General features: G+C 31.3%; 4 protein-coding genes across 5 annotated transcripts; all 4 read left to right on the forward strand.

Annotated features, from left to right (window-relative positions):
* Positions 1-591: 591 nt before the first annotated feature.
* Positions 592-8,684, forward strand: Bma-golg-2 (Uncharacterized protein; the record flags this gene model as incomplete). Its single annotated transcript, XM_043078675.1, has 23 exons — positions 592-654; positions 1,043-1,157; positions 1,462-1,619; positions 2,190-2,270; positions 2,528-2,638; positions 2,746-2,847; positions 2,973-3,161; positions 3,595-3,751; positions 4,171-4,313; positions 4,416-4,541; positions 4,774-4,923; positions 5,218-5,316; positions 5,386-5,511; positions 5,746-5,943; positions 6,203-6,372; positions 6,527-6,598; positions 6,775-6,941; positions 7,188-7,334; positions 7,418-7,524; positions 7,744-7,883; positions 7,955-8,085; positions 8,231-8,325; positions 8,601-8,684. 23 exons carry the CDS (start codon positions 592-594, stop codon positions 8,682-8,684), a joined length of 2,931 nt encoding a protein of 976 aa, XP_042934609.1.
* Positions 8,685-10,543: 1,859 nt separating this feature from the next.
* On the forward strand, positions 10,544-13,618 carry Bma-lrr-1 (Uncharacterized protein; the record flags this gene model as incomplete). The annotated part of the gene is made up of 8 exons (XM_001899981.1): positions 10,544-10,714; positions 10,837-10,938; positions 11,426-11,611; positions 11,778-11,972; positions 12,152-12,301; positions 12,664-12,893; positions 13,105-13,225; positions 13,529-13,618. 8 exons carry the CDS (start codon positions 10,544-10,546, stop codon positions 13,616-13,618), a joined length of 1,245 nt encoding a protein of 414 aa, XP_001900016.1.
* Positions 13,619-14,656: 1,038 nt separating this feature from the next.
* Positions 14,657-17,563, forward strand: Bm3801 (Uncharacterized protein; the record flags this gene model as incomplete). Of its 2 annotated transcripts, XM_043078676.1 has the most annotated exons (9): positions 14,657-14,824; positions 14,916-15,049; positions 15,320-15,368; positions 15,495-15,599; positions 15,685-15,807; positions 16,172-16,454; positions 16,726-16,910; positions 17,130-17,210; positions 17,489-17,563. In XM_043078676.1, the coding sequence occupies 9 exons, from the start codon at positions 14,657-14,659 to the stop codon at positions 17,561-17,563; spliced, it is 1,203 nt and encodes a 400-aa protein (XP_042934610.1). The 2 variants fall into 2 exon arrangements, with proteins under 2 accessions (XP_042934610.1, XP_001900017.2); XM_001899982.2 differs by lacking the exons at positions 14,657-14,824; positions 14,916-15,049; positions 15,320-15,368; positions 15,495-15,599; positions 15,685-15,807.
* A 261-nt stretch (positions 17,564-17,824) lies between these two features.
* Bm3800 (Uncharacterized protein) lies at positions 17,825-20,160 on the forward strand (the record flags this gene model as incomplete). Its single annotated transcript, XM_001899983.1, has 8 exons — positions 17,825-17,915; positions 18,075-18,178; positions 18,462-18,582; positions 18,655-18,764; positions 18,886-19,006; positions 19,324-19,444; positions 19,659-19,773; positions 20,023-20,160. 8 exons carry the CDS (start codon positions 17,825-17,827, stop codon positions 20,158-20,160), a joined length of 921 nt encoding a protein of 306 aa, XP_001900018.1.
* Between the last annotated feature and the right edge of the window lie 3,106 nt (positions 20,161-23,266).

Here is a 23,266-nt window from a genome sequence, read left to right on the forward strand (position 1 = left end):
TTTTTGTCTACGCCAACTGCGTGATTTGAAGGTGAGTGTTTTTTGTTTCCGTGTAGGTGTTGTGGCACGTTGACTGAGTGAACACGTAATATGAGGAAAGAAATGAACTGAGATATAACGTGAAAAGATGCACTGAAGAAATAATTTTTCGATCACTTGACATTTGTTTAATTTGGATTAAAAATTTTATACTCATTTTACAGAAACTCAACTTCTATAAACTTTTAAAAACCTGCTATAAACTTCTCTACTTCGCTTGTTGTGAAGTACTCTGTGATGGTAGCTTCCAGTTTTATGGTGATTTATTACTCAGAAAACTTATGTGCTCTTGTTAATTAGTGGTTGCTAATATAATTCAAGACGTGTGACTGACTGTTTACTGATTGTCCTAGTTGTATGGCCATTCATAATTAACGAATTTATTGTTGTTCCAAAAACTAACAATTCTCAGTCATGGTGAAAGGAAACTACAGGAATTTATTTTGCTTTCTTAATTCTTCACTAGTTAAATTTGCTTCATCTGGAAAAACTCACCGTTACCAAAGATCGTAGAGGTGAAATAATTTGAAATAATTCACTTTTTAGGGACAAATGAATGCATCCGAAGGAACAACGGAAAAAAGGGCGGAACGATTGGCCCATGCCCGGAAAAAAGTAAAATTTAATCCTTTTAAAATTCTGTTTCTCTTGAGAAATTTATCTAAGTACACTGAATTGCACATTCTTGAACAGATTTTGGCTTTCACAACCAGTTACTTAGTTCAAATAAAGTTTATTCAAAAACATGCCATATTGTTGATATAAAATTGAGTGTTAAATTAATGCAATAAAGTTTATTGACCAGTAAGATCTCAATCAATACTTCAGAAAAATTTCCGAGATTCTGAGACTTGAGATTTCTGTGCCATTCCAAGCAGTAGTGCTAGCTTGAAAGGAAGATTTGCAGACAAATTTTAGATTATTACAAGAAATCTCTGGCTAAGTGATGAGCTAATTATCTGACAGGACATCGTAAATCTCATGAAGCAGTTGAAGTTTTCAGTTGCGGGATTATCAGTCTAAACATCGCAACGAAAATGTTGAACTTACTTTATCTCCTTCTCCAAGTGTTTCGAGTATGATCGAAAATAGTGGACGACGATCTGCCCTTAGCTTACGTAAATTCTTTTTTTCCTTCAATTTTTTATGATCTTTTTATTTCCTCTGCCAGTAAATACCAAAGTTTTTTTTCTACTTATGGCTTTCATGCTTTTTTGTCATTAATTATTGCATTTGTAAAATTCAAATAGTATTTTGTTTAATGGTTTTAGGAAAATGGGACCTAGTAGTTTTGAAATCAATTTCTAGGACATTCTTGAGTTGTTAATTTGGCAGAAGCTATCACTCTGAAGAAAAATTATTACTTTGAAGAAGTGTACAATAATATTGAAATGAAAGACATCTTCCAAAAAGTTCAAACAGGATCACAGGATTCTCCATCGACAGTGGTACAAAGTGCCGTGAATCATATTTCGGATACCAACAGCAGTGCTCAGAACAGTGATTTTAAGGATAAATTTCAACAAGATGGTACGTCAGAATTATATTCGAACATACCAGAGGATCTGCTCGACTTAAAGGTCCTGATCTTCATATATAAATTTTTTTGATTCGTCGTCGTGCTGTCATCCGGTTTAGATTTATATTAGCTTGTTTCTCTTTGTTTATCTTTTCACAGTTATTCCTTCCTGCTTTTTAGTTGTATTTTGGAGTTAGTGATAAGACTTTTAAAAGGTCATTTTATGCTACTCTCATATGGTAAATATTGGATAATTAGAAATCATAATTTAGAAAAAAACATTTTTGAGCAAAGCAATGATAAACTGTAAAAGCGAGCAAGAATAAGCTTTAAGAACGTTTGTAGAAGTTACTGATTTATTATAGGAATATTTGAAATTATTTGATTAATATTTTTGTGTTTGTTCCTGTCAGATTTTTTACTATCCATAATAGTAGAACTTAATGCTAAGCTTTCCTATTATCTCAGTTTTAATGAATTTTGTAGTAAGTAATTGTTCAGTTTACTATTATTTTCTAGACAGAAATTTTTGATATAATTTTGAGAAATTGCTTGTTCTGCTTTGGAAATTTTTTTTTTTTGAATTTTAGTAATATGAATTGATAACAAAATGAATACTTTTTTGTTACAGCAGGAATGCGTTCGGTTGAGAGAAGAGTTAGCTTTGCGTACAGCTGAAAAAGGGCAATTTTCTTCGCAGTTTGCAGAATTGGTATGTTCACAGTTACTTGCTTTATTTTTATTTGCGTTTTTAATTTTCATTAAATCAGCAGTCCAAATTTCATCTTATTTTCCGTAAGTTTTGGAAGCTTATATTTTAGCCGTTTCAGAAGCAGTTTCTCAAAATCACATCGTTATGTCTGGTCTGACATTCGCTCTTTTGAATTTTAGATAGATGGTATAATATGTTTTGTTTGTCGCACGAAATTAATTTTCTTATTTATTTTACTTACATATAGGCCATTTCAGGCTGGGCATTATTCACAAATTCATGCTGCTTATACAAAACTCAGTGAATGTATTAAAAATGGCGACCCAGGTGGATCCACTTTACAAACGCAGCTCGTTCATTTGCAAACAGTTTTGTTTCTTATTTTGTATAAAGAATTATGAAGTTACTTAATCATAGCTAAATTTTAGTGATTTCTCACTTTTATCAGATATTAAATAAATTAATGGTGCTTCAGGCAATGAGTGTCGTTGTCAAGGAAAAAACAACTCTACACCAGCAATTAAGACAAAGAAATGAACTAGTCATGGATCGAAATAAACAAATTTGCAGTCTTACAGTGCGTGGTTTTTATGTTACATAGATTATTTCCTAGCTTATTAATCCACTTATTGGAAAAAAAGGAAGTTTCCTGTTCTTGATGTGATATATATTTCGTTAACTTTATGACAGTACTTTCTACAGACCGAAATGAATGAGAAAACTTCGTATATTACATCGTTGAAAAATGAAATCGTATCATTACGTAAAAAAATCGATTCGCTGAGTAATACTCTGCAAAGACAAGTGGAGGAGGCAGAAAATAGTCGACAAGAAGCAATAAACTGGCAAACTAAAATGCTTCATATGCAGCAAGATAGAGATGATGCTAAAGTTTGTTTGTATTGATATATTCTGCTCATATATTATTTACAATCCTTGCACAGCAATTTTTTTTTTTTCTTCAACATTCCATTATACTATTTTTATTAAACGAGTTTAAATAACTTCCTAATTATCACCCAAAAAATTTTACAAGTTTAAGATGCTGCTTCTTTTGAGTTTCAATCAGTTGCACACTTATGCTCTTAAGATGCGAAAAAATGCAGCACGTATATAACTAGAAACAAAGTTAAAGAAGTAGCATAACTAAAATACAAAATTAAAGAAGGAAAACAAGAAAATGAAATGAACTTAGATAATATCAAATTGCAATACGTATCTTTTTTCTGAATTTTTAGATTGAATTTAGAGAGAAAATGCAATAAATTCTTGTCACAAAAATTTAATAATTTTGCATTTGCTTCTAAAATTAGTAAATGTTTAGGAACGATTAAAAATATGCATGAGAAAAGCGGAGGCTGCTCAGGCAGAACTTGATGAAGCTCACAAACAATTACGGATGAAGAATATTTATCTTCGTCAATTAGGGGCATATGGCGGTGAGGATATTCACATGGAAGGTGATGTTAAGAATCTTGGTGGTAAGCTTCTTTCTTATCCTACATAATGTTGTCCTCTATTGATTTTGTGTTTTTTAATTGTATGAAAATGTTTTTGTAAAGGGTTTCTCCTTTTCTGTTTCCGAATTGTTATTAGAACTTGTTACACTTTTTTTCCCAAATGTTCAATATTTGCCACGTTTTTCTCACTGATATATATTATATATGTATCGAGTGAGAAGGCAAAAGCCCAATGTTGAATCCAATAGACATTATATGGCTAATGGAAATGTAGCGTATAGGTGTAACTATCCGTAACATATTTTTACACCCAAAGTCCCCTTGAGCGGGTCTACAGTCCATAGAAGGTGCTAGACCTATACATTAAAAAAGTTACGGTAGGTTATTCCTTGGAGTCGGGTTATTTGGGATTTATATATATATATATATATATATTATAGATGAAATTGAACAGATGAAAACTGAATTAGTTAAAGCGACAAATGAGACAGAAAAATGGAAGAGAGAAGCACAATTAGCAAGGGAGCGTTATGAATTATATGGAACGCAAATGAATCAGAATATCGTACAAATGAGTATTAAAGTAATTGATTAAGATAAAATTTATGGAAGTTCAAAAATAAGGTAGGGAGTTCTAGTCATATATTCATCTTAAAGCAGATTGTATACAAATTCTTTTTTGCAGCTGGAAGAAATGTCAAATGTGAAGTTAATACTGGAATCAAAAGTTCATACCTTAGAAAATCAAATAGAAATGATGCAGGCAGTCGACAGACCAGATTTAGCAGATGATAATAGTAGATCTTCTATAGTTAGTTTTTCTTTTGGATAATTTCTGATCTTATCATTTCTGTAACATTTTTAAGTGGCCTGAAATTACTGATGGTAAAAGTATCACTGAGTTACTCACAGATTGGAAATGGTTTTTCCTTACTCATTCCGAAAGTGTGGTGCATGACAGAAGTTATAATTTAGATGTGTATTTATTGTTTTATTTTCTATAATCTCAAGTTTTGTTGATAACTGTTTGAAATTTATTTGAGAATTCGATCGAACTGCAGAGAATGCAAAATAAATTGACTGAAGCCATGAACAACCATCAAAGAGCGGAACAACTAGTTGAGGAATTGAATGCAAAACTTATGAATAAGGAACTGGAAGTTCATTCACTTTCTTCCGCTCTTGATGATGAGGTTCTTTTTGTGGAATCCTTTTTTTTGTCTTCCAGTGTTTCTTTAAACTTCAATTTGAAACATATGGGATATTTGCCTCACTCTACTCTTACTACACTTCTGGATCTAATGATGCTACATTGATTTGAATTATTCATACTCTATCTATATCCAGTTCATTTTCCATTTCTTTCTGTAACAAGTCAGCAAACATTATGCATAAACGAAATATAATATAAGGATAAGGAAAAATTCTTGATTTTTGCAAGTGTACATCACTACAGGTTTTTTTTTTTTTTTCAAATATATTTTTAGAAATCAAAATTGATAAAAAAGACTGCTGAGTTGGCTATGGTTGAAGAGTCGCTTTCGAGAGTTCGTTCTATTGCTGAGGATCAGCAAAAACATACAGAGGTTGATTCAGTATTTTAGAAATAATCGTCCATGTTCTATGTCATATTCATTTATAGCTAAATTCTTAAGGGAGCACTTTCACTGTCGGAACAACTTCAGAATGAGAAAGCTACGGTTTCAAGGGCTATTGCACAAAATCGAGAATTGAAGGAACAATTGATTGAATTGCAGGATAAACTAGTAATGGTTACGCAGGTTACTGTTCTAGTTTTTAGTACTCCAGAATTCACTTTTGAAGAGTTATTTATAGAAAGGTATATAAAGATACGTGACCTTAATGAATAGTTACCGTATTTGTTGGAATCATTATTTTTGCCATATTTCTTATTAGGATACGACTAGCTCCAAACAAAAGTTATCAGATTGTTTGTACTCTATAGGTATATTTGTAAAGTGAAATCACAAAGATTATGCTGATTTATTTCTCAGGAAAGCATGGAAAGAGAAAGTGGAAGATTGAGTGCACTACATCTAGTCGATCAACTGAGAAATGAATTGAATCTGCTTTCCGGTCATTCATTTGATGGTAAAAATATTGAATCTTCAACAGCCTCAATAATGCCGAATGGCGATGCATATGAGCATCAGCAGCATATTCATTATGTTGATTCACGAGACCGTGATGAGGTAAAAAAAAATTTGTTAAAAGTTTGGATGTAAAGTAAAAGCTACTTTATTAACGTTTTATCTTCACAAAACTTGCTTGAATGTTGTATGCAATTCGGTATCTGAAATTTTTGTTTGGTATTTTTATTATTGGTGTAGTAAGGGTAAAATGAAAAAATCGCTAGCACGACTCTATGTATTAATTTATAAAGCGCATATATATAATTTCTAGAAATAGCACATATCTTTGAAATGACTTGTATTTTTTATAAAATTTCAGACTATTTCAACACCATCGGTTTCTGAGTGCTACGACAGAGACATGTCATTTTCACATGCAGAAGATACTCATGCGCATACTGAAGTAGAATTAGCCAATGTTAGAATGGTTTTGGATGAATTAAGGCTTGATCATAGACGAGTAATGCAGGAGAACGAAGAATTAAGAAGGTATCCCATTCACTAACAATTATGTGCATATATATGCTTGTTACTATATATATATTTTCGAAAATGCAAATTTTTTAGCATTTGGGATTTAAAAACGTCTGCTTAGAAATGATGTTCAAAAATACAACTCACAATTTTTTTTTTTATATTTTAGGATAATGGAGCAAAATTCTGAAGACGAAAATCAAAACAATATACATGTCGAACTGGGACAAGCAGTTGAAAGGTATTATCCTAAAATCCCCCACTTTTTATTTTTGTTGTATATATGCTTAAAATTCAGTGAAGTTATTTTTACTTCGTTAAATTTATCGAGGTCCACTGTTTAATATTATTGATGTTTTAAGTAACTACTAGAAGTTTTACTAATAGTGTTCAAATTCAGTAATGTTGCTTTTGCAGGATTAATGCATTATCTGTTGAGAATGAACAATTACGAAATGATGTCAGTATGCTACAACAGAAAATAAACAGTGCATCACTGTCAACACCTTCATCACGTCCATCATCTCAGTGCGATACGACGTCTCCTGTCTGGCTAAATAGTGATATTGTGAAGCACCTGGAAGGTTCATTTATGCTTGTTTTGAGAAACAAATGTAGGTAATACTGAAAAACTGGAGATGGTGTTTAAACTATTTCAGGAGTTTCCTATTCAGAGTACTTCAATATTAAGTTGTAATATGAAATTCTCTATCTTTATTTCTTAATTCTGAAAATCGTACCAGAATTCTCAACACCCAGAAAATGCATATCTACTCAAGGTATAGAATTATTGCTATTTTTCAAGTCGAATTTAATGGAATGGATTATAGCACCTTCAATAAAAGAAAAACCACTGGCTTGGACAGAACTGGAGGCTCGTTTCACTCGCGCGATGCTACAAGTTGCAGATCTTGCCGAGGAAAAGGAACGTCTCCAACATATTGTAATGCAGTTGGAGACTGAAAATGATACCATCGGTATGTAGTTAATTGATCGGGTTAAATGTTAATAATTAATTTGAACGTGCCAAGTTGATGTATATATATTTCAATTCTTGCAGGTGATTATGTAACATTATATCAACATCAACGGAAAAAAATCAATGAAAGGATGCGCGAAAGAGAGGAAGCTGTAGCAAAATTATCTTTCGAAAAAGAGCAGACGCAGGTCGTCTTTGTTTTTCTCAATTTTTTCTTAGACCAAATTCAAGTTAAGGTTCTTCATTCAAATGAATTTAATCATTGAATAGTTTCTGCAGTCCGACATAACTAACCTTTGGTTATGCTTAATTTAATGCTTTGTTTTTATGCTAAAACTTTTTAATATGTGGTAACTTTTAAGCATTTAATATTTATTTTTTTAAACGATTAGTTCCAATTTTTTCAGCAAAAGTTAAACGAACTGCAAAAAGTTTTGATGAATTTACTATCAAGGAAAAGATTGTTGCATATTAATGGATATGAGAAAAAAACATTAGGCAATTGTAATGGTTCATCGAAATGTTCGCGCAGTGTGCGACCGTACAGGTATATTATTCCTTTTTTGGTATTATTAATGATTACTAACGTTTTCATTCTTATATTATTTTGTATTATAGTCAAAGTACTAAGGACAAATTTTCTGATAATGAAGAAACAGTTGTTGATGGTTCAGAATTGCTAGTTCCTAGCAGTCCGTATTCCTGCATTGATGTTTCATGCGAGTTTGATAGTGGAAAGTATGATGGTGGTAAGCTGTAATTCACTTTTTTCAAATGGAATGATGTAAGTAGATTTTCGTTTTATTTAAAAAAAAAAAAAAAAAAAAAAAACTAAGTATCTTTATTTCAGTGTTAATTGTTAATTTTAACTGAATCTTGAATGTTTCATTACAGACACTCTTAGAAATAAAGTGAAAGAAAATTTGGAATCCAATGTTGATGATGATGTTGGTGTGCAGAGGATTTTAAATTTGATATCAGAGCTGCAGGTGACATTTTAATTTTTATGCACGCAAAATTAACAGCAAATAATTGCAAAAAGGAAATTTCTCCACTTTGGTTTATTTTTGGTAATTGGAATTGATTCATAATTACCATTTTGAAGATAATCTGTTGGTGATAATTCATAAGAAAAATTGTCGCCTGATCGAAATGACAGTACTTGGAAATTTGTGGAGAGGCTGAAAAAGTTGTTCATATAAAAAAATATCGCTTCAGTAAAAAAATTTGAGAAAAAAGGCTTGGCTTTCATTATTTTTTCCAGGATCTGGAACGTACAAGAACACTTGCACCTTGCAGTTCTAATTTACACTGTAGCGAATGCCGCGGAAAATTAATCAATTTGTGAAAAAAATAGCTCTTTCAGCGTTGTTATAGTTCACAATGACTGTAATTATGGATTTTTTAATTTAATAGAGAAGTGAAAAATAATTTTCATTTTTTGGTATTTTTGTTGATTTTGTTTCATAGTTTCATAGTAATTTATCTCAATAGCTTCTGGTTTAAACATCATTAGGTACTTTTAAAAATAACATTTCACTTTATGTGTTGAAGTTTTGCGACCATCATCTTTCATCCTTGCGAATTCTAATCATTATGAAACTTAGATTTAATTCTGATTAATAAATGACTAAGTACTAGTAGTAGAATCACTTTTGAATAAGAATTTAGGTGAAGGATGGCGTTTTCGAAAATGATTTGTTAATTTCTTTTAATATTTCGAATGATTCAAAGTCACCTATTTTTGTCAAGTAGAACTTTGGTGAAAACATCGTAGGATTATTTCGAAGTTTTTTTTGATTAGTCTACTAAATTAAAAATATAGCTAGGGGAGCTTTCATGTCTAATACATTCTATATCATTTCAGGATTTCCTCTTTGGTGTATTTTACATTACTTCTATAATCACTGGAAATTTCTTTCTCCTTCTAATAAAATTCATCTTTGTACTTGTGTTAAGTTATTCAATTTCGATTATTCACTGTATAGAGTCTTTTTTTTTTTTTTTTTTGATAAGATACTATTTTATATCACTTGTATGAATTTCTGAGTATAAATGGGAGAGAGTGAAAAATGATACTTCCCATATCTGTTTTACAGTAATTATATCTCGCAGCTGGTTAATGACTCATTTTTTAGATAAATTCAGGAAGAGGAAAAAATGGATCTTATGATATTTTCGGTGTTGTGAATATGAGATTTCTTTTACCTCATGTGATTTGTAGGCCATTTGGAATTTCCTTGGAATGCATCAGATGTAATTTTTATCCATCAATTTGCTTTATCTATCAAACAGAGGCATTGTTTATTCCAAGTTCACTGTTGGCAGTGTTAAAATGTGTGACATAACATAGTGTCCATCGCTATCAGAAATGAGTACTTATCTTTGATGATGGTAAAAAACACTATCGTTTCAAACGTTTCTTATATATTCTTTGAAATTAAGATCGACAGTAATCATGAGTATTTGTATTTTGTTGGTTCCAACTCGACTGCACAGCCTTATTTATGGTTATGTTACGAAACTGGTCAAAATAAATTTGGGATGTATTACTAATTCAATGGAAATTCGTTATGAATTTTCTCAAATGCTTTATGTGATATTGTGATCGTGAGTACTATTATATCTGATTATATTCTGGTTGACACGTTGCTTTCTGCGTGTTAGCCGAGAAAATGTCAAATAAAGTTGGGTTATTCCCAATTGGTTTGAAACTGGATTGAGGATTTTCTATGGTTTTTGATTTCAAATAAGTTGTAGAGCTTGAGGAATGCCAGGAAAGTTTAATCGTCAGTTTTAATACGAAATTCTAAAAAAATTTCAGACAATTGAACAGCTAAAGTGCAATAATTTCCCAAATTTTTGCAAAGCGATACTAATTTAGTTTCTAATTAATCTTGTTCGTATATTTACATCTATATTTTTATGAGTTTTACTTATCTATACATATGTGTGTGTGTGTTATCTATATATGTTATGTCGAATCCAAATGTGAGGTTTTTATTTTTAGTTATGAGAGCAGAGTTGAAAGTTAGGTGTGGGGATAGGTTAGAATTATATAGGTGTTTTGCTTTGTAGTGGAGTGAGTCTTCATATTTATTTGAAATATTTACTTCCTTGAATTACTTTATGTAAATTTCTTCCCGTAGTTGCAGTGTAACTTTATTTCAGAAGTTATTATTGGAATTAGTATTAGCTGCTCAGGACATGCAATTGCAGTGCAGCGTATTAGTTAATTCGCGCACTCTGCTGACGTCTCAATTACGACCACGGTACAGCAGAGGAATTTTGATTCTAAGACGCGGGAAAGTCAATAAAATAGGTGGATGTGAATTAATCATAACTACTCCTCGAGACAAAAATGGACGACTTTTCAATGTAAGTAGTATGGTTAAATTCTTATTCTGCAGTGAATTTTCTAAATTATTGTTCGATTTCTGTTTTATATGATTTACATGCCGTATATATCAATTTAATGTTTTGCAGATAACGTTTTACAGATAACTAGAGGAAGTGTTAGGCGAATTCATTCTGCAAAAATACAATGGGGATCTGTTACGATAGAAATGAACTCTCCGTCAGTTTTGATTTGTATAAAAGAGGTAAATATTGATCGATACATATGCACACTTCGTTTTTATTCTCAGTTGTTTCGTTGATATTTCCAATTATATCATTTTTGTTGAAACATATCGAAATTATGATTATTTTTATCATAAGAGAGAACAAATTTAGAAGACAGTTTTTTGTGAAAAATAAAAACAGAACTTTTATGAACTTTAATGATTTTATTTTAACGTTTAACTTTATGTTGTGTTATGTACACTGAACAATATTATTCTAAAAAAAAAAAAAAAGAAAAATTTCCCAGAGTTTTTAATTTTTCACTTAGAACAATTCTAAATTACCATAATTAGCTAATGAATTAATTAACAGTTTAATATCATGTACTGTTGTTTGTTTTCTTTCCGAAAATTATATGGAATTTGTATGAATTAACAAAATAATTATTGGGAATGACTGAATAATCCGTACGACAATTTAAACTGTATCAAATGTGAAAAAAATCACCTGATTAATGTTTTTCAGGCACCAATTCTTTTACTTCATAATTTCATTTCAAAGCTGCAGAAGATAGTAGCAGGTGAAGAAGTTGTTCTGGATGAAAACGAAAAGGTTACATCCACCAGTTTCGCCTTACTTCGAAAAAAACTAACTATTACTAGCAAGAAACAATACAACGAAAATAAACTGGGATTTCCGCCTTACTTACAAGTAAGATGTTATTTCTGAACTTCTTAAAAGTAGGACAGCAATACTGCTGCTTATTTCTACTGTAGGATTTGATATATTCACTAGTAAGTTGTTATTTCTTATAAAGTGCGAATTTTTGTAAATTTCAGATATATATTCAGATTATTCAGAATTATATTAACTACAGGAATTGATAATGTCAAAAATTGGTCTGACTGCTGTTGACAATCGTTGGTTTGGAGCTACTTCTCTTCATGTACTTGATCTCAGCGGCAATAAGCTTGGCAAATCAGATTCGTTCGAAATCAAATTCCTTAACATTGTTCTGTTGCAGCATCTTAAAGTACTTACACTTGCTGACAATGAAATACAGTGTATTTCGGTAATCTTATGTTTCATAATCTTATGGTAGGGTTTTAGTCAGTATTCTCATCACCAAAAACCTAATATTTCTATGAAAAAATCTGAATTTATCAGAATTTAAGCTTTCGCACTCACAAATTGCATCAAAAGTTTTTTGCAGATAGAGTTTTTTCTTACTCTAAGTGAAAAACTTTACAGGATGATTTGTGGAATGCTTTACCACAGAATTTATTGTCACTGGACTTGTCAAGCAACCAAATTTCCTATTTGTCACCGTGTTGTATGCGGTTCCCACAAATGACTCATTTATGGCTTAGTTATAATAGGATTGAAGAATTACCACGAACTGTATGTCTCTTAAAGTTAACCATTGACTGGGCAGGCAAGAAATTACAGTAGATTAATCAGCCTTGTGTTGATTTTTCTGAAATGGTGGTTTTTGAGAATACCCTTTTTATCACTGCAAAACATCTGGAAATGGGAAATAGAATGTAGAAATTCTAGCTGTATCGCCTTCCATCAAATCATGATTGAAGGTTCTGTTGGTTTATTGAGTTAATTGAAACATTAAATTAATTAAAAAGTCGAAATCGGTTCTATTATGTTGTTCAAGCAGTTATATCGAGTGAGAAAATTTGATATGTATGTGTATTGTATTTAAGAGAATATAATTTAACTCGAATTAAAATTTTTATTGATTTTTCTTTTAGATAAACAAACTGGTAAAGTTGAAATATTTGGATATTAGCTGGAACAAATTAAAATTCTTACCCTCTGAAATAAAGGATCTCTCACTTGATATGATTGATGTGACTGCTTACAACAATGACGAAAAACTAAAACTACAAGATATTTTTGATCAGCTAGTTGAAACGGTCGGTCCGGTGGTTAAGGTTGGCACACTGTTCGAATATGCTGCTGCTACTGTTTTAAATTATAGGTTAGCACTTCATCTGAAAATTATCTACTTTATCAGAATATTCTGTTCATATAAGCATAGATAACAAAGTAGGAGAGTGGGAAAAGATTTTTAAAAGGTTGAGTCTTTTTACAGATTTGTGTTTGAATAAAGAACGGTTTCTATACTTCTAAATTGTGTGTTATTTTATGCGATATGTAAAAATCTCCATACTTCTACCAAAATTTTACAGAATAAGTACGAGTTCTTTGCCAGAGTTACTGCGTGTAATGATGCAAAAAGCAGTTCAGAATTGTAAATGCAAATCCGGAGGCAGCTACAGATTTTATCCTGCTAGTATTGTTACTGCAAAAGTATGTTCATGGCGTTTATATGTTCTGTTTATTTATTGCCTTATTGTACAATAGGTAGTCAGTACAATAGATAGTTGAATGACCATTTCACCAATGTAATGTGATTGTGGGAGCATTCAGTATTAATAAAAGTGTTGGTTATAGTGGACCAATGCATATACGCTTTTTGCTTCTGAACAGCAATCTCGGGTATTTTACGATTTTCAGCGATTGTAATTTTGCATTTTGAGCTTTATGTGTCAATTTCGTATAGATATAACTGTTTGTAATCGAAAAACTTCAGATGTAATGTGTTTTTTACAGTATCATATCGAAGACATACGATCTCTGGTATTTCAAGCAGTTTCACGAACTAATTATCATGTGATTTTGCAAGATGTGGAGGTGATATAATGTCATTTATGTACTTATAATCATTTTGATAAGTACTGTTGCTTTAATCTTTTTCTTGTTTATCATTTTATGAACAAAGGCTGTTGGTGTCATGTGTTTCGAAATTCTTATTTCAGCAACTATTTTCAATAAATCTTTTTATGCAGCATACAATTTTGATAACATCTTCAATAAGTTTGATCTCACATTGTATATGATTATAGTCTTGGAATAAGTTTTCATGTAGACCTAGGTCTTTTTTATTGGTAAATTTTAATTTGAAATATACTGCTCATGATTTCGATGGGTTTTGTAACGTTATGTACAGTTACTATATAGTTGTTACCCTGTTAGTAATTAATCCCATCTATGTGTCTGATTTGGCACTATATATTGACTTTGTTTGTATTATTACATTGGTTAAAATTAAATTTGAACAGATGATGAACCTCATGAAAGCTAGTTGCGGCTTACGAATTTATTCGAATTTGTTTATTGTTATTGGTGTGACCTATTCGTAAATAAATTTGGTTATGTTACACATCGTTTTAATGCCTATTTATCGCTTTATATCTGCTCATGACTACTTTTTTTTATATATTGGACATATTTTTTTAAAACTTTTTTGTATATTTTTTCTATATATTATATATTTTTTTATTTTTTTTATATATAGTAACTAATATTAGCAGTTCTGCAAGGAAACGGGAGGTTTAAAGGTGAGGAGCGTGATCGTCACCCAGAAGATGGTAATAAATTACGAATAGTTATCAAAACTGTTCCTCTTAAAGTGACCATTTTGGCTGGACCGTTCTATAACCATTAAACATTTGAAAGAACTTGGATGGTCAAGAGTACTAAAGGGATCAGCTAATAAGTCGGCAGAATCATCGTTTTGAAGTGATATCTCATTTTTTAAGAAAATTTACAATATAGTTTTGCCTTAAATTCAACATAGGTGCTTGAAGTTTTCTGTGTTGTTGCAAGGACTAAATAGAGAAGTAAATAATGGAGATGAAATAAGCTGCAGGACACTCTTCATATCATTATTTTAGGCCAATGTTTTTCGAGTCGTCTAGTACTGCAGAAGATCTCAAACAAATTTGGAGGAATAAAATTCACGATGTTGAGTCATTGCTACTTGAGGCTGACATTTCTTTTAGTGATATGGAAGGCATTGACAAATATAAAAAAAAGTTAAAAACTGAGATGAAATTTTTGACTGCTGTAAGTTGTCCATATCAATAATTGTATTCCTAAATGAGTACGAGTTACTTAATTTCATATCTTATTCCAACTTTTTAATATATCTTTACAGTTAAAAGACCTACCGATCAGTAAGTTGAAGAAGTATTTGGAAACTAGCAATATAACGCATCTTCAAGGCTTGCTCAATGTAGCGAAGAAGCATTCTTGTTGTGCCTTTTATAAAAGTTTCGCAGTACCGCAGAGGTATCTTATTCCGAATTTCCGTCCACTATCTGAACAAGTGAAGTACGACATGTGGTTGAGTTGAATTGTGTCAGATAAGGAAGTCTGATCGAATTAAGTGTTATTTTTTTCACAGGTTCTCTTCTTACTTGCGAAGACACCAGAATAATTTAAGTTTGTTAAAAGAATGGTTTCATCTTTCTAGAATTCTTTTTCATGGATCTGACTATGCAAAACTTGATTTGTCCATGGTTGCGAAACATACAGAATGTATCTGAATATATTCTTCAGGAAATTAAAGCGAGAAGTTGATTTGGTAGTGGATGGAGGTGCTAAATGGGTGATTTTTTGTAACATGCTTTTGATAGTCGAATTTCGTATTTTCCTCGATGAGAAAAATACGAAATTCTCTTTCGTTTCAAAATTTTCTCTCTAAGCATCTTTACATAGGACTTTTTAATTAAAGGTAAAAGTGGTATCTAGAAATGTTCGAGGTCTTGCTATGGATTTTATTGGTGCCGGTGGAAGTGCTAATCGATCTGTCATGGAGCAGGCACAAGATTACATTGAGGTCAGAGATTTTCTCGTTAATATTATATACAAAATATGTGGAAACACTGGATTAAATTTTTCATTTTCTTATGAAATATATTTAGATGGCTCAGATTCATCCTTATTTCTTCAAAATACCAAAAATAATATTTGAATTTGTGCGTGGCGTTCCAGATTTGTTGCAGCATAAACTTGAATCATTTGGGATTGAAGTTATTGGAGATACGGTAAGTACATCAATTTCATAATAGTAGTTAAGGAATGTCATCGATGACTATTTCATCAATTCTTTCATTTGTAAAGATGCGTTAGTTCTATTTTTTGCCTTCTTTTTATTTCACAACGAAACTTTGTAAAGTTTGTTTCGCTCCTTGCATATGCTATCCAGTGATTTTTTCGAAATCAAATCAACATTAAAAATGTAGCATGATGGAAACTGCTTAAACATTTCATTTCGCTTTTTACTAACCTATCGACAAACAATTATCTGTGCGAATTGAAATATTTTAGTGTTACTCAGTCGGAGGTATTTGTGGAGGACTTTTGAAAATTTCCGTAGATTTAAGCTTTCAGTTCATCTTGCTGATTTAGATGGATATTAATGCATTCGTGAAACTACCAACTGATTTTTCTGCATATGATAGTGATGATATTTACGACTGTCCATCATCTTTCCCGGAAGACAAATGCTTAAATGTAAACGACTGCATTGTACATACCGTAAATCTTGATATTAGTACTGTATTTGCTCTTATTTCGTCGTTAACACATAAAAATGGTGCTAATTATAATTATGCCAGTCGGCTATTAAATGCTCAAGCTGCTTTGGAAAGGAAGAAACCTGCCTTGCCTCCACTACTGAAAGCTATTAAAGGTCTCTCTATAGTATTTATATTCATCATCATTATAAACGTTTGCTTTGAAAATGGTTCAGTAGTTTGGTCGAGGAACACAGTAATTTCTTTTAATCTTATTTGATGAAGTCCCATATATTTTAATTCCGATAATTTTATAATTGACAAAAATGCGGATGTTATCAATTTAGTGAATAATGACAAAAAATCTTTCCAAGGTTACAAAAGATTAGATTTAATTTTGATGTAAAGTTTCTTGGATACTTAATTTTTCTTAGAATATTTTTTCAGGTGCAAAGCTGATAATTTGCAGAACAGCATACGATGCTGTGCAATCAATTTTAAGCACAGTGGCAGGACCGAAGGAGACAATGCGTGCTAAAAAGTTATTCGGGAAAGTTGAAATAGTAGAAGACAAGCTGTCAGAACGAGCGGCCAAATTAAAATTGAGTGATAGAATCAGTCAAAGATCTAAGGTAAAGATTCACATTATTGACTCTTTGAAATTGTTTAGAAATATTCAAAGATTTGCAGATTTAATTGTTGTTTGTATACATTTATGTATTTAGATATTTTAGACTTTCATTATGAGATTGTACGCTTTTATAGTCATTGAGCCATAGCGGTTTGATTAGGATTGTTAATGATTTATAAGTCGTATTACTAAGATAATCTATTCCTTAGTTCATTTTCAGATAATATTTGGTTCTGGTGATTATTACAAAGCAGTTACAGTTACAGCCAATCGTCACTTTGTTTATGCAGCTGCTCATCAGGTTTTACTTTCATATCTGAAAGAGTTTTATTGCATCCATGGTCTGCATAGATGTTTGGTATATAATACTAAGAGATAACTGATTTTTATCATTATTATAACTATTTATAACTGACTTCGCCTTTACTTGCAGTTTACTAATTTTATATGTCGAACATTTCAAAATTAGTTATTCTTTGTTCCTTATTTTTGCATCTATGATTTGAGAAACTCTGACGATTATTCTGGTATCAGTTGGATGTAAATATTTTTATTATTTTATCATAAATATGTTTTTAGGGTATTCATTTCGCTGTTTTTGTGCATGAATCAAGGGCGTTAAGTGAGCAGAAGCGACTAGATTTACGAAACTAATTTTGTTCTACATTTTATTTTGCTATATTTTATATTGTTGAAACATCGCATAAATATTTTCAAGCACTATTTTCTTCTCGAGCACATCAGTTTCCTGTGAAATATCTTTCAGAATTTGCGTCACTTGTGAAAATGATAGAAAACATTTCTTATCAAATGTTTCATCAAAAATTTTCTTATCAAATATTCTAAGACTTGTTGATTTTATTAGTAACTAGTGCATTTTAATAAAACTTTTATCTAATTCTGAAAGCTTAAAGGATGGTGGATCTGTCAGATACGAACCTTCCGAAGATACTTCTTCGAACGATCGATTGTAAGCAGGGTGCTGTTAGAGCTGTTAGATTTAACGGTTTGTTATAATAATTTTATCAATTAATCTAAAAAGTGTCCCTTTGGGGCTTTATGAAGTTCCTCGACCTTCATCATTTTGTATTCCATCAAGTTCAGTAGATTGGAAATTAAACCATTTTAATGATTCAAATCAATTTCAATGTTAGATCGAATTTAGTGGATGGGAACTACTGTTTGTCGTGTGGTGCAGACAAGTCGGTGAAGTTATGGAATCCGTATAAAGGAACACTTCTAAAGACTTATACAGGAACAGGTTGGGAGGTTTGTTTTGTCTGATTGTTTTTTTTTCTTTTAGTCAGTTCAATTAGTTTGTGTGAATTAAATAATGTTAAGAGGTTAACATTGTTTTTTTATGGATAGATTACATTGTTTTTGATTTTATTTGTTGGGTAAATTATGACAAGACATCAGTCGTCGATGCTGAAGACGCCAGACCTGGTTAATAATCGTATCATCAGAGTTAGAATGGTCCTGTAATACTGTTTATGAATAAGTTGTCATATAGGTTGTTTTATTTTTTTTAAAACTATTACAATTGTTGCAGGTTCTAGATGCTCAAGGTTCCAGTGATAATTCGATGATACTTGTTGGTGGCATGGATAAACAATTAACGGTATTTGATGTTGAGACGGGGAAAATAACACGACGCTGGCGAGGACACAACGGTACTTTTGTTTCCTTTCGAATATTATGTGTTAATTTAATAAAACTGTTTAATGCCTCTTTTTGCTAAAAAGGTCAAGTTAACAGTGTGGCATTCAATGAAGAATCAACGGTGGCAATATCTGCTTGCCAAGACGGCATCGTGCGATGTTTTGATATTCGTGATAAAAATACGCCGATACAGGTTATTTTCTACTCCTTTATTATTTTTCTCATCCTTGCAATTGTTTCAACCATTCTTTCAACTTTCAATTATTTCTATAAATTCAGAAATCAGTGTTATCAATTCATGTTTGGTTTTACAGCAGATGGATGAAGCCACTGATGCTGTGTTAACAGTTGATGTTAATTCTCATGAGATTGCTTCGGGTTCAGCTGACGGTAGTGCTCGTATCTATAGCATTCGGGACGGAAAGCTAACTGATGGTAAGTTTATATGTGAGCTCGATTACGACATGATTTATTAAGGTCTTTTTTTTTCTTTCCCTCAATAGTCAGGAATTTAAGTGATAACCATTGAATTTCTGTTAAATACTAGGTTTCAAATTTCTTTGCATAGTCAGAAAACTTTGTATGGATCAGAAAAGTTTTTTACAAAAATGCATTGCATGATACTTCTGTTCGATGCAAAATTAGGACTTTTAGGAGATAGGAGTGAATTTTTTATTTAATACATATGGGATGTGCTCCGAAACACTGATTAAGTTATTTGTTGGAAAGCGCTAAATTGACTTCATCAACAGACTTCCTCGGCGATAGTGTTACATCGTTGCATTTCTCGGCAGATGGTCAATGTTTACTTGCGTCCACTAAAGATGGCTTCATTCGGCTGATTGATAAAATGAATGGACAACTACTAGCAGAGTTTGTTTCCATTTCCCATTTATTTATTTTTTTGAAGGTTTTTGCAATCGTCTTTTTAATTGCTTTCACTTAAATCATCAGTAACATTGTTTGTCTTCTTTTTGATATAGCTCTGTATTTTCGCTGAATTTTCGATGTGGAAAATTAAACCCCAACTAATCTTCTATTTACATCCTGATTTTCAATAAATATACTTTTACGATTGGAATTTCAGCTATACAGGTCATGCAAATACTGAATATCGTGTGGAAAGCTGTCTACTTGCAACTGATGCGCATGTTGTGAGCGGTTCTGAAGATGCTCATTTGTACATCTGGAGTTTAATCGAGGTAATTGGACTAAACTATATGTTCCGTCCCAGCATTTCTTCGCTTTTTTATTGTTTGGAAAAGAAAGCTTCTTTTATTTTTTTAAAATAGGAATATCTTTACTTTATGGAAAAGTTAAAAAGTGGTTTATCAAAGCTGAATTTTTTAAAATTGCAGATTTTATTGGTGTTTTTAATGTAAAAGGAAGAAAGTATTTACTGTTTTTTTTTTCTTTTTTTTTTTACATGAAAGATTTAAAAACTATTTCAGATGAAGATATTACATAAGTTGCCGCATCCAAGTTCTGTAGTGCACTCGGTTAGCTCACATCCAAAGAAGCCAATATTGCTGTCTTCATCAACAACAAATATATTTCTTTGGGGAATGCAAAAAGAAGAAAATATATGATTGGAAATTTTTTTTCGGACGTTGTTTGTCCTATTTGTAGTTTTTTTGGCAAGTAACATTTTTATAACGGATTAATTTTTATTGATTTTACAGTTTCTATAGTCAAATTTTACAATCATCTTTTGTCATAAACAATTCCATCACTATAATCTGAAATTCCAAACCTTGTCTCTATTTTAATATATTTTAGCCTGTTGTCGAAGAAATCGTTTTTGTCTGTAACGGAGTAGAGAAGCTGTCACTTAATGTTTGAAATCTGCAAGTTGTGCGTCTATTTTTCAACTGAAATTCTGTAGTTGGAGATATTCTGAGCTTATTTTTAGGTTTTATACGTAAGAGCAGAGCAGAGTCAAGCGAATATTAAGGATCCAAAAAATGGTTGTTATCTTTAAATGGAACATAAAATGATATATGACGTGTGATATTTCCATCCTCATTGATTTTATTCAAATCTTAATTTGTAAAACAATGCTAAATATACTTACTGTTCTTAATCGATCTACTCTGAAAATGGGATAAAGGGGTTTCTCGTTGATTTTTACAGATTTCAGTAATGTGCATTTGTGTTGTATGTTATGCATTGGTATTGCATATTGTCGAAATGCACTTAATTAATGTGCGTCCTTTCACTGAGCCGCCTTTTGAAGACTGTAGTGATAGAAGAGGTAATCCATTTGAAGTGGCTTAACGCTTTTATCATCAAGACGGCTTTAAACGACCTGATTAATATACATTCAACCTATATTTGTAAGTGCTCTTAATCGTTCAAGCGCTATTTTTGGAGATATGTGCTTTCATTGCATTAAGCGATAGCTTCATATTTAAATACAGTTACAGCACTTTTCGTTTTATCTACCATATAAGAAAAAGTGAAGTAATGGCTTATGTAAGGCGGAACTACTGTAGTAATTCGTATTTAATTTACCTAGCAAAGTAAGGGAATACCTGATTCGATGAATTAACATTTGCTTCTGTTTATTATGTTAGAAACAGTCATTTGTGGATAATTGAGTAAACAGCTTGAAACATGTGAAAGGAACGGAATTTTACAGGAAATGCCTTGTACCTCGAATATTGATAAACTTCTGATTGAATATTTCTAAAATATTGCAATTTTATTAAACTTCGAGATTTTAACTAAGTATTTCGAGTTCTTTGCGATTTTCCGGAACTATCAAAAAGAACAGATTTTCTCGTGTGACTAATATGCTGTGATGGGGGCGAGGAGGTCAATTTGTACGCAATACATTGGAGACATAATTTGTTGTGTTTATGTCTATTTGCACAGTGGTCCGTAATTACAGTATCAACTTGCACCATTTGGCACACAAAACTCTTTCTAATGTTAATTAGTTGATTTTCATATCCTCTTGGTTTTTATTCTTTTTTAGATTGGTATTGTCAAAAAGGAATATTAGAGGTGTTGATGATTACAGAACAGTATACTTCAAAATATGAGTATTACTAATTAATTTATCTCTCCGTTTCCTATTTACATAATTTGTATTTCAATTTATTCGAATGTGTATCCCTTATTCTCACTGCTTAAACGTTTCAGTCCAGTTTGCCCCATTAAATCGTATATGATATTTTCATCATCTATAGAAGCTTTCGAGCTTCTATAATTATTTTTTCTTCTTTAATAGTTTTTTCCTAGTATTTTTCCTAGTTTCCTACACTTTTTTAAAATTTTGTATTTTGTACTTTAATTTAATTTTGTACGTTAGTTTTAAGCTTCTCATGTCTTATTTCTTTCTTATTGTTAAAGTTTCAGTCAGCACAACATATAGATGAAAAAAAATATAGTTAATCCCTAAAATTGATCAATTCGCTGTTACTATATCAATAAAACAGATCAAATCATTTTAATAAAAGCAATTTTAACTAATTTGTCTGTTTTTGTAGTTTTTATTGATAACTCCTGCTATGACTGATATCAAGAAACATTCCATCTTGTTCCATTGTATTCTACTGCATTAAGTAATTTCCTACACCTTAAGTATCCTTTGGAAATCTCAGAACCGAAACAATTAATGCTCGTAACCGGTCCAGACAGCAACGGTTTCCAATAACGGCGCCACACCACTGCTTAAATTAACCGCTCACAACAAACCAACCAATTAATTGTCTTGTTAATATAAATGCCACTACACTAATTGCAATGCATGACTTTTTCCTCGATTTTTTACTAAAATTTGATTCCTAGCTTATGAGTTACTTTCAAAAAAGTAACCGTAAATTCGACGAAATCTTTGAGACATAACTTTTCAAGTTATCTATTTAGCAAAAAAAAATTCAATTATCCTATTAGTTATTAATGATTTCGATCCATAAGAAACATTAATCAACTGCTGTATTCGTATATTAGTATTAATCAAGAAAGATTTTTGCTTCGTTATCTTTCTCAAAATTAAGAAATTTTCAAAAATTTACGAGGTAATTGATTGTTGATCAAATCAATTTTTCCACTAATTTATCACATTAACAAGTCACTTCTCATAAATTAATTTAGGGGACAATCCCTAATCATCCGTCTATATATAGAGCAGTGTCATTGTCATCTATTATAATATCATTATTTATCAATATGCATAAAACTGATGGCACGCAGTGCAATAAGCAAGAATATAAATAATTGCCAACATGGATAGCATGTGATTCGAACCATTCACATCACAATGATCTTACAATAAGTTTTTTTGATGCTGATGAAACTTGTTGGATACAAATAAGATATTATAAGGTATTTGAAGATTGACAAGAGATACTATAATAGAGGTTACTAGAAGGAAATGAATCATACTGAAGATGTTCAACTGGAGGACAGAAGACAAATTCTCTTTAATTTAGCACTCATAGGTGTCATACGACGTTGATATCATCATTAGTATAGTATCACTGAACTACCATTGCTTTCATTGTAACAGCTGTCGTTATGCGACAGTTTTACGCATTACTCGTCACAAAATGCTTTTTTGATTCTGTACTAAATTAGAATATTTCTTTTCATACATACTGATTACTATCTATTTCATTGTATTGATTACAATATTTGACAGTATTATCATAGTTCCATTATTTGTTGTCGTAGTTCAATAGTGGAAGT

Source organism: Brugia malayi, assembly GCF_000002995.4.
Source record: "Brugia malayi strain FR3 genome assembly, contig: Bm_v4_Chr2_contig_001, whole genome shotgun sequence".
In the NCBI taxonomy this organism is placed as follows: Eukaryota; Metazoa; Nematoda; class Chromadorea; order Rhabditida; family Onchocercidae; genus Brugia; species Brugia malayi.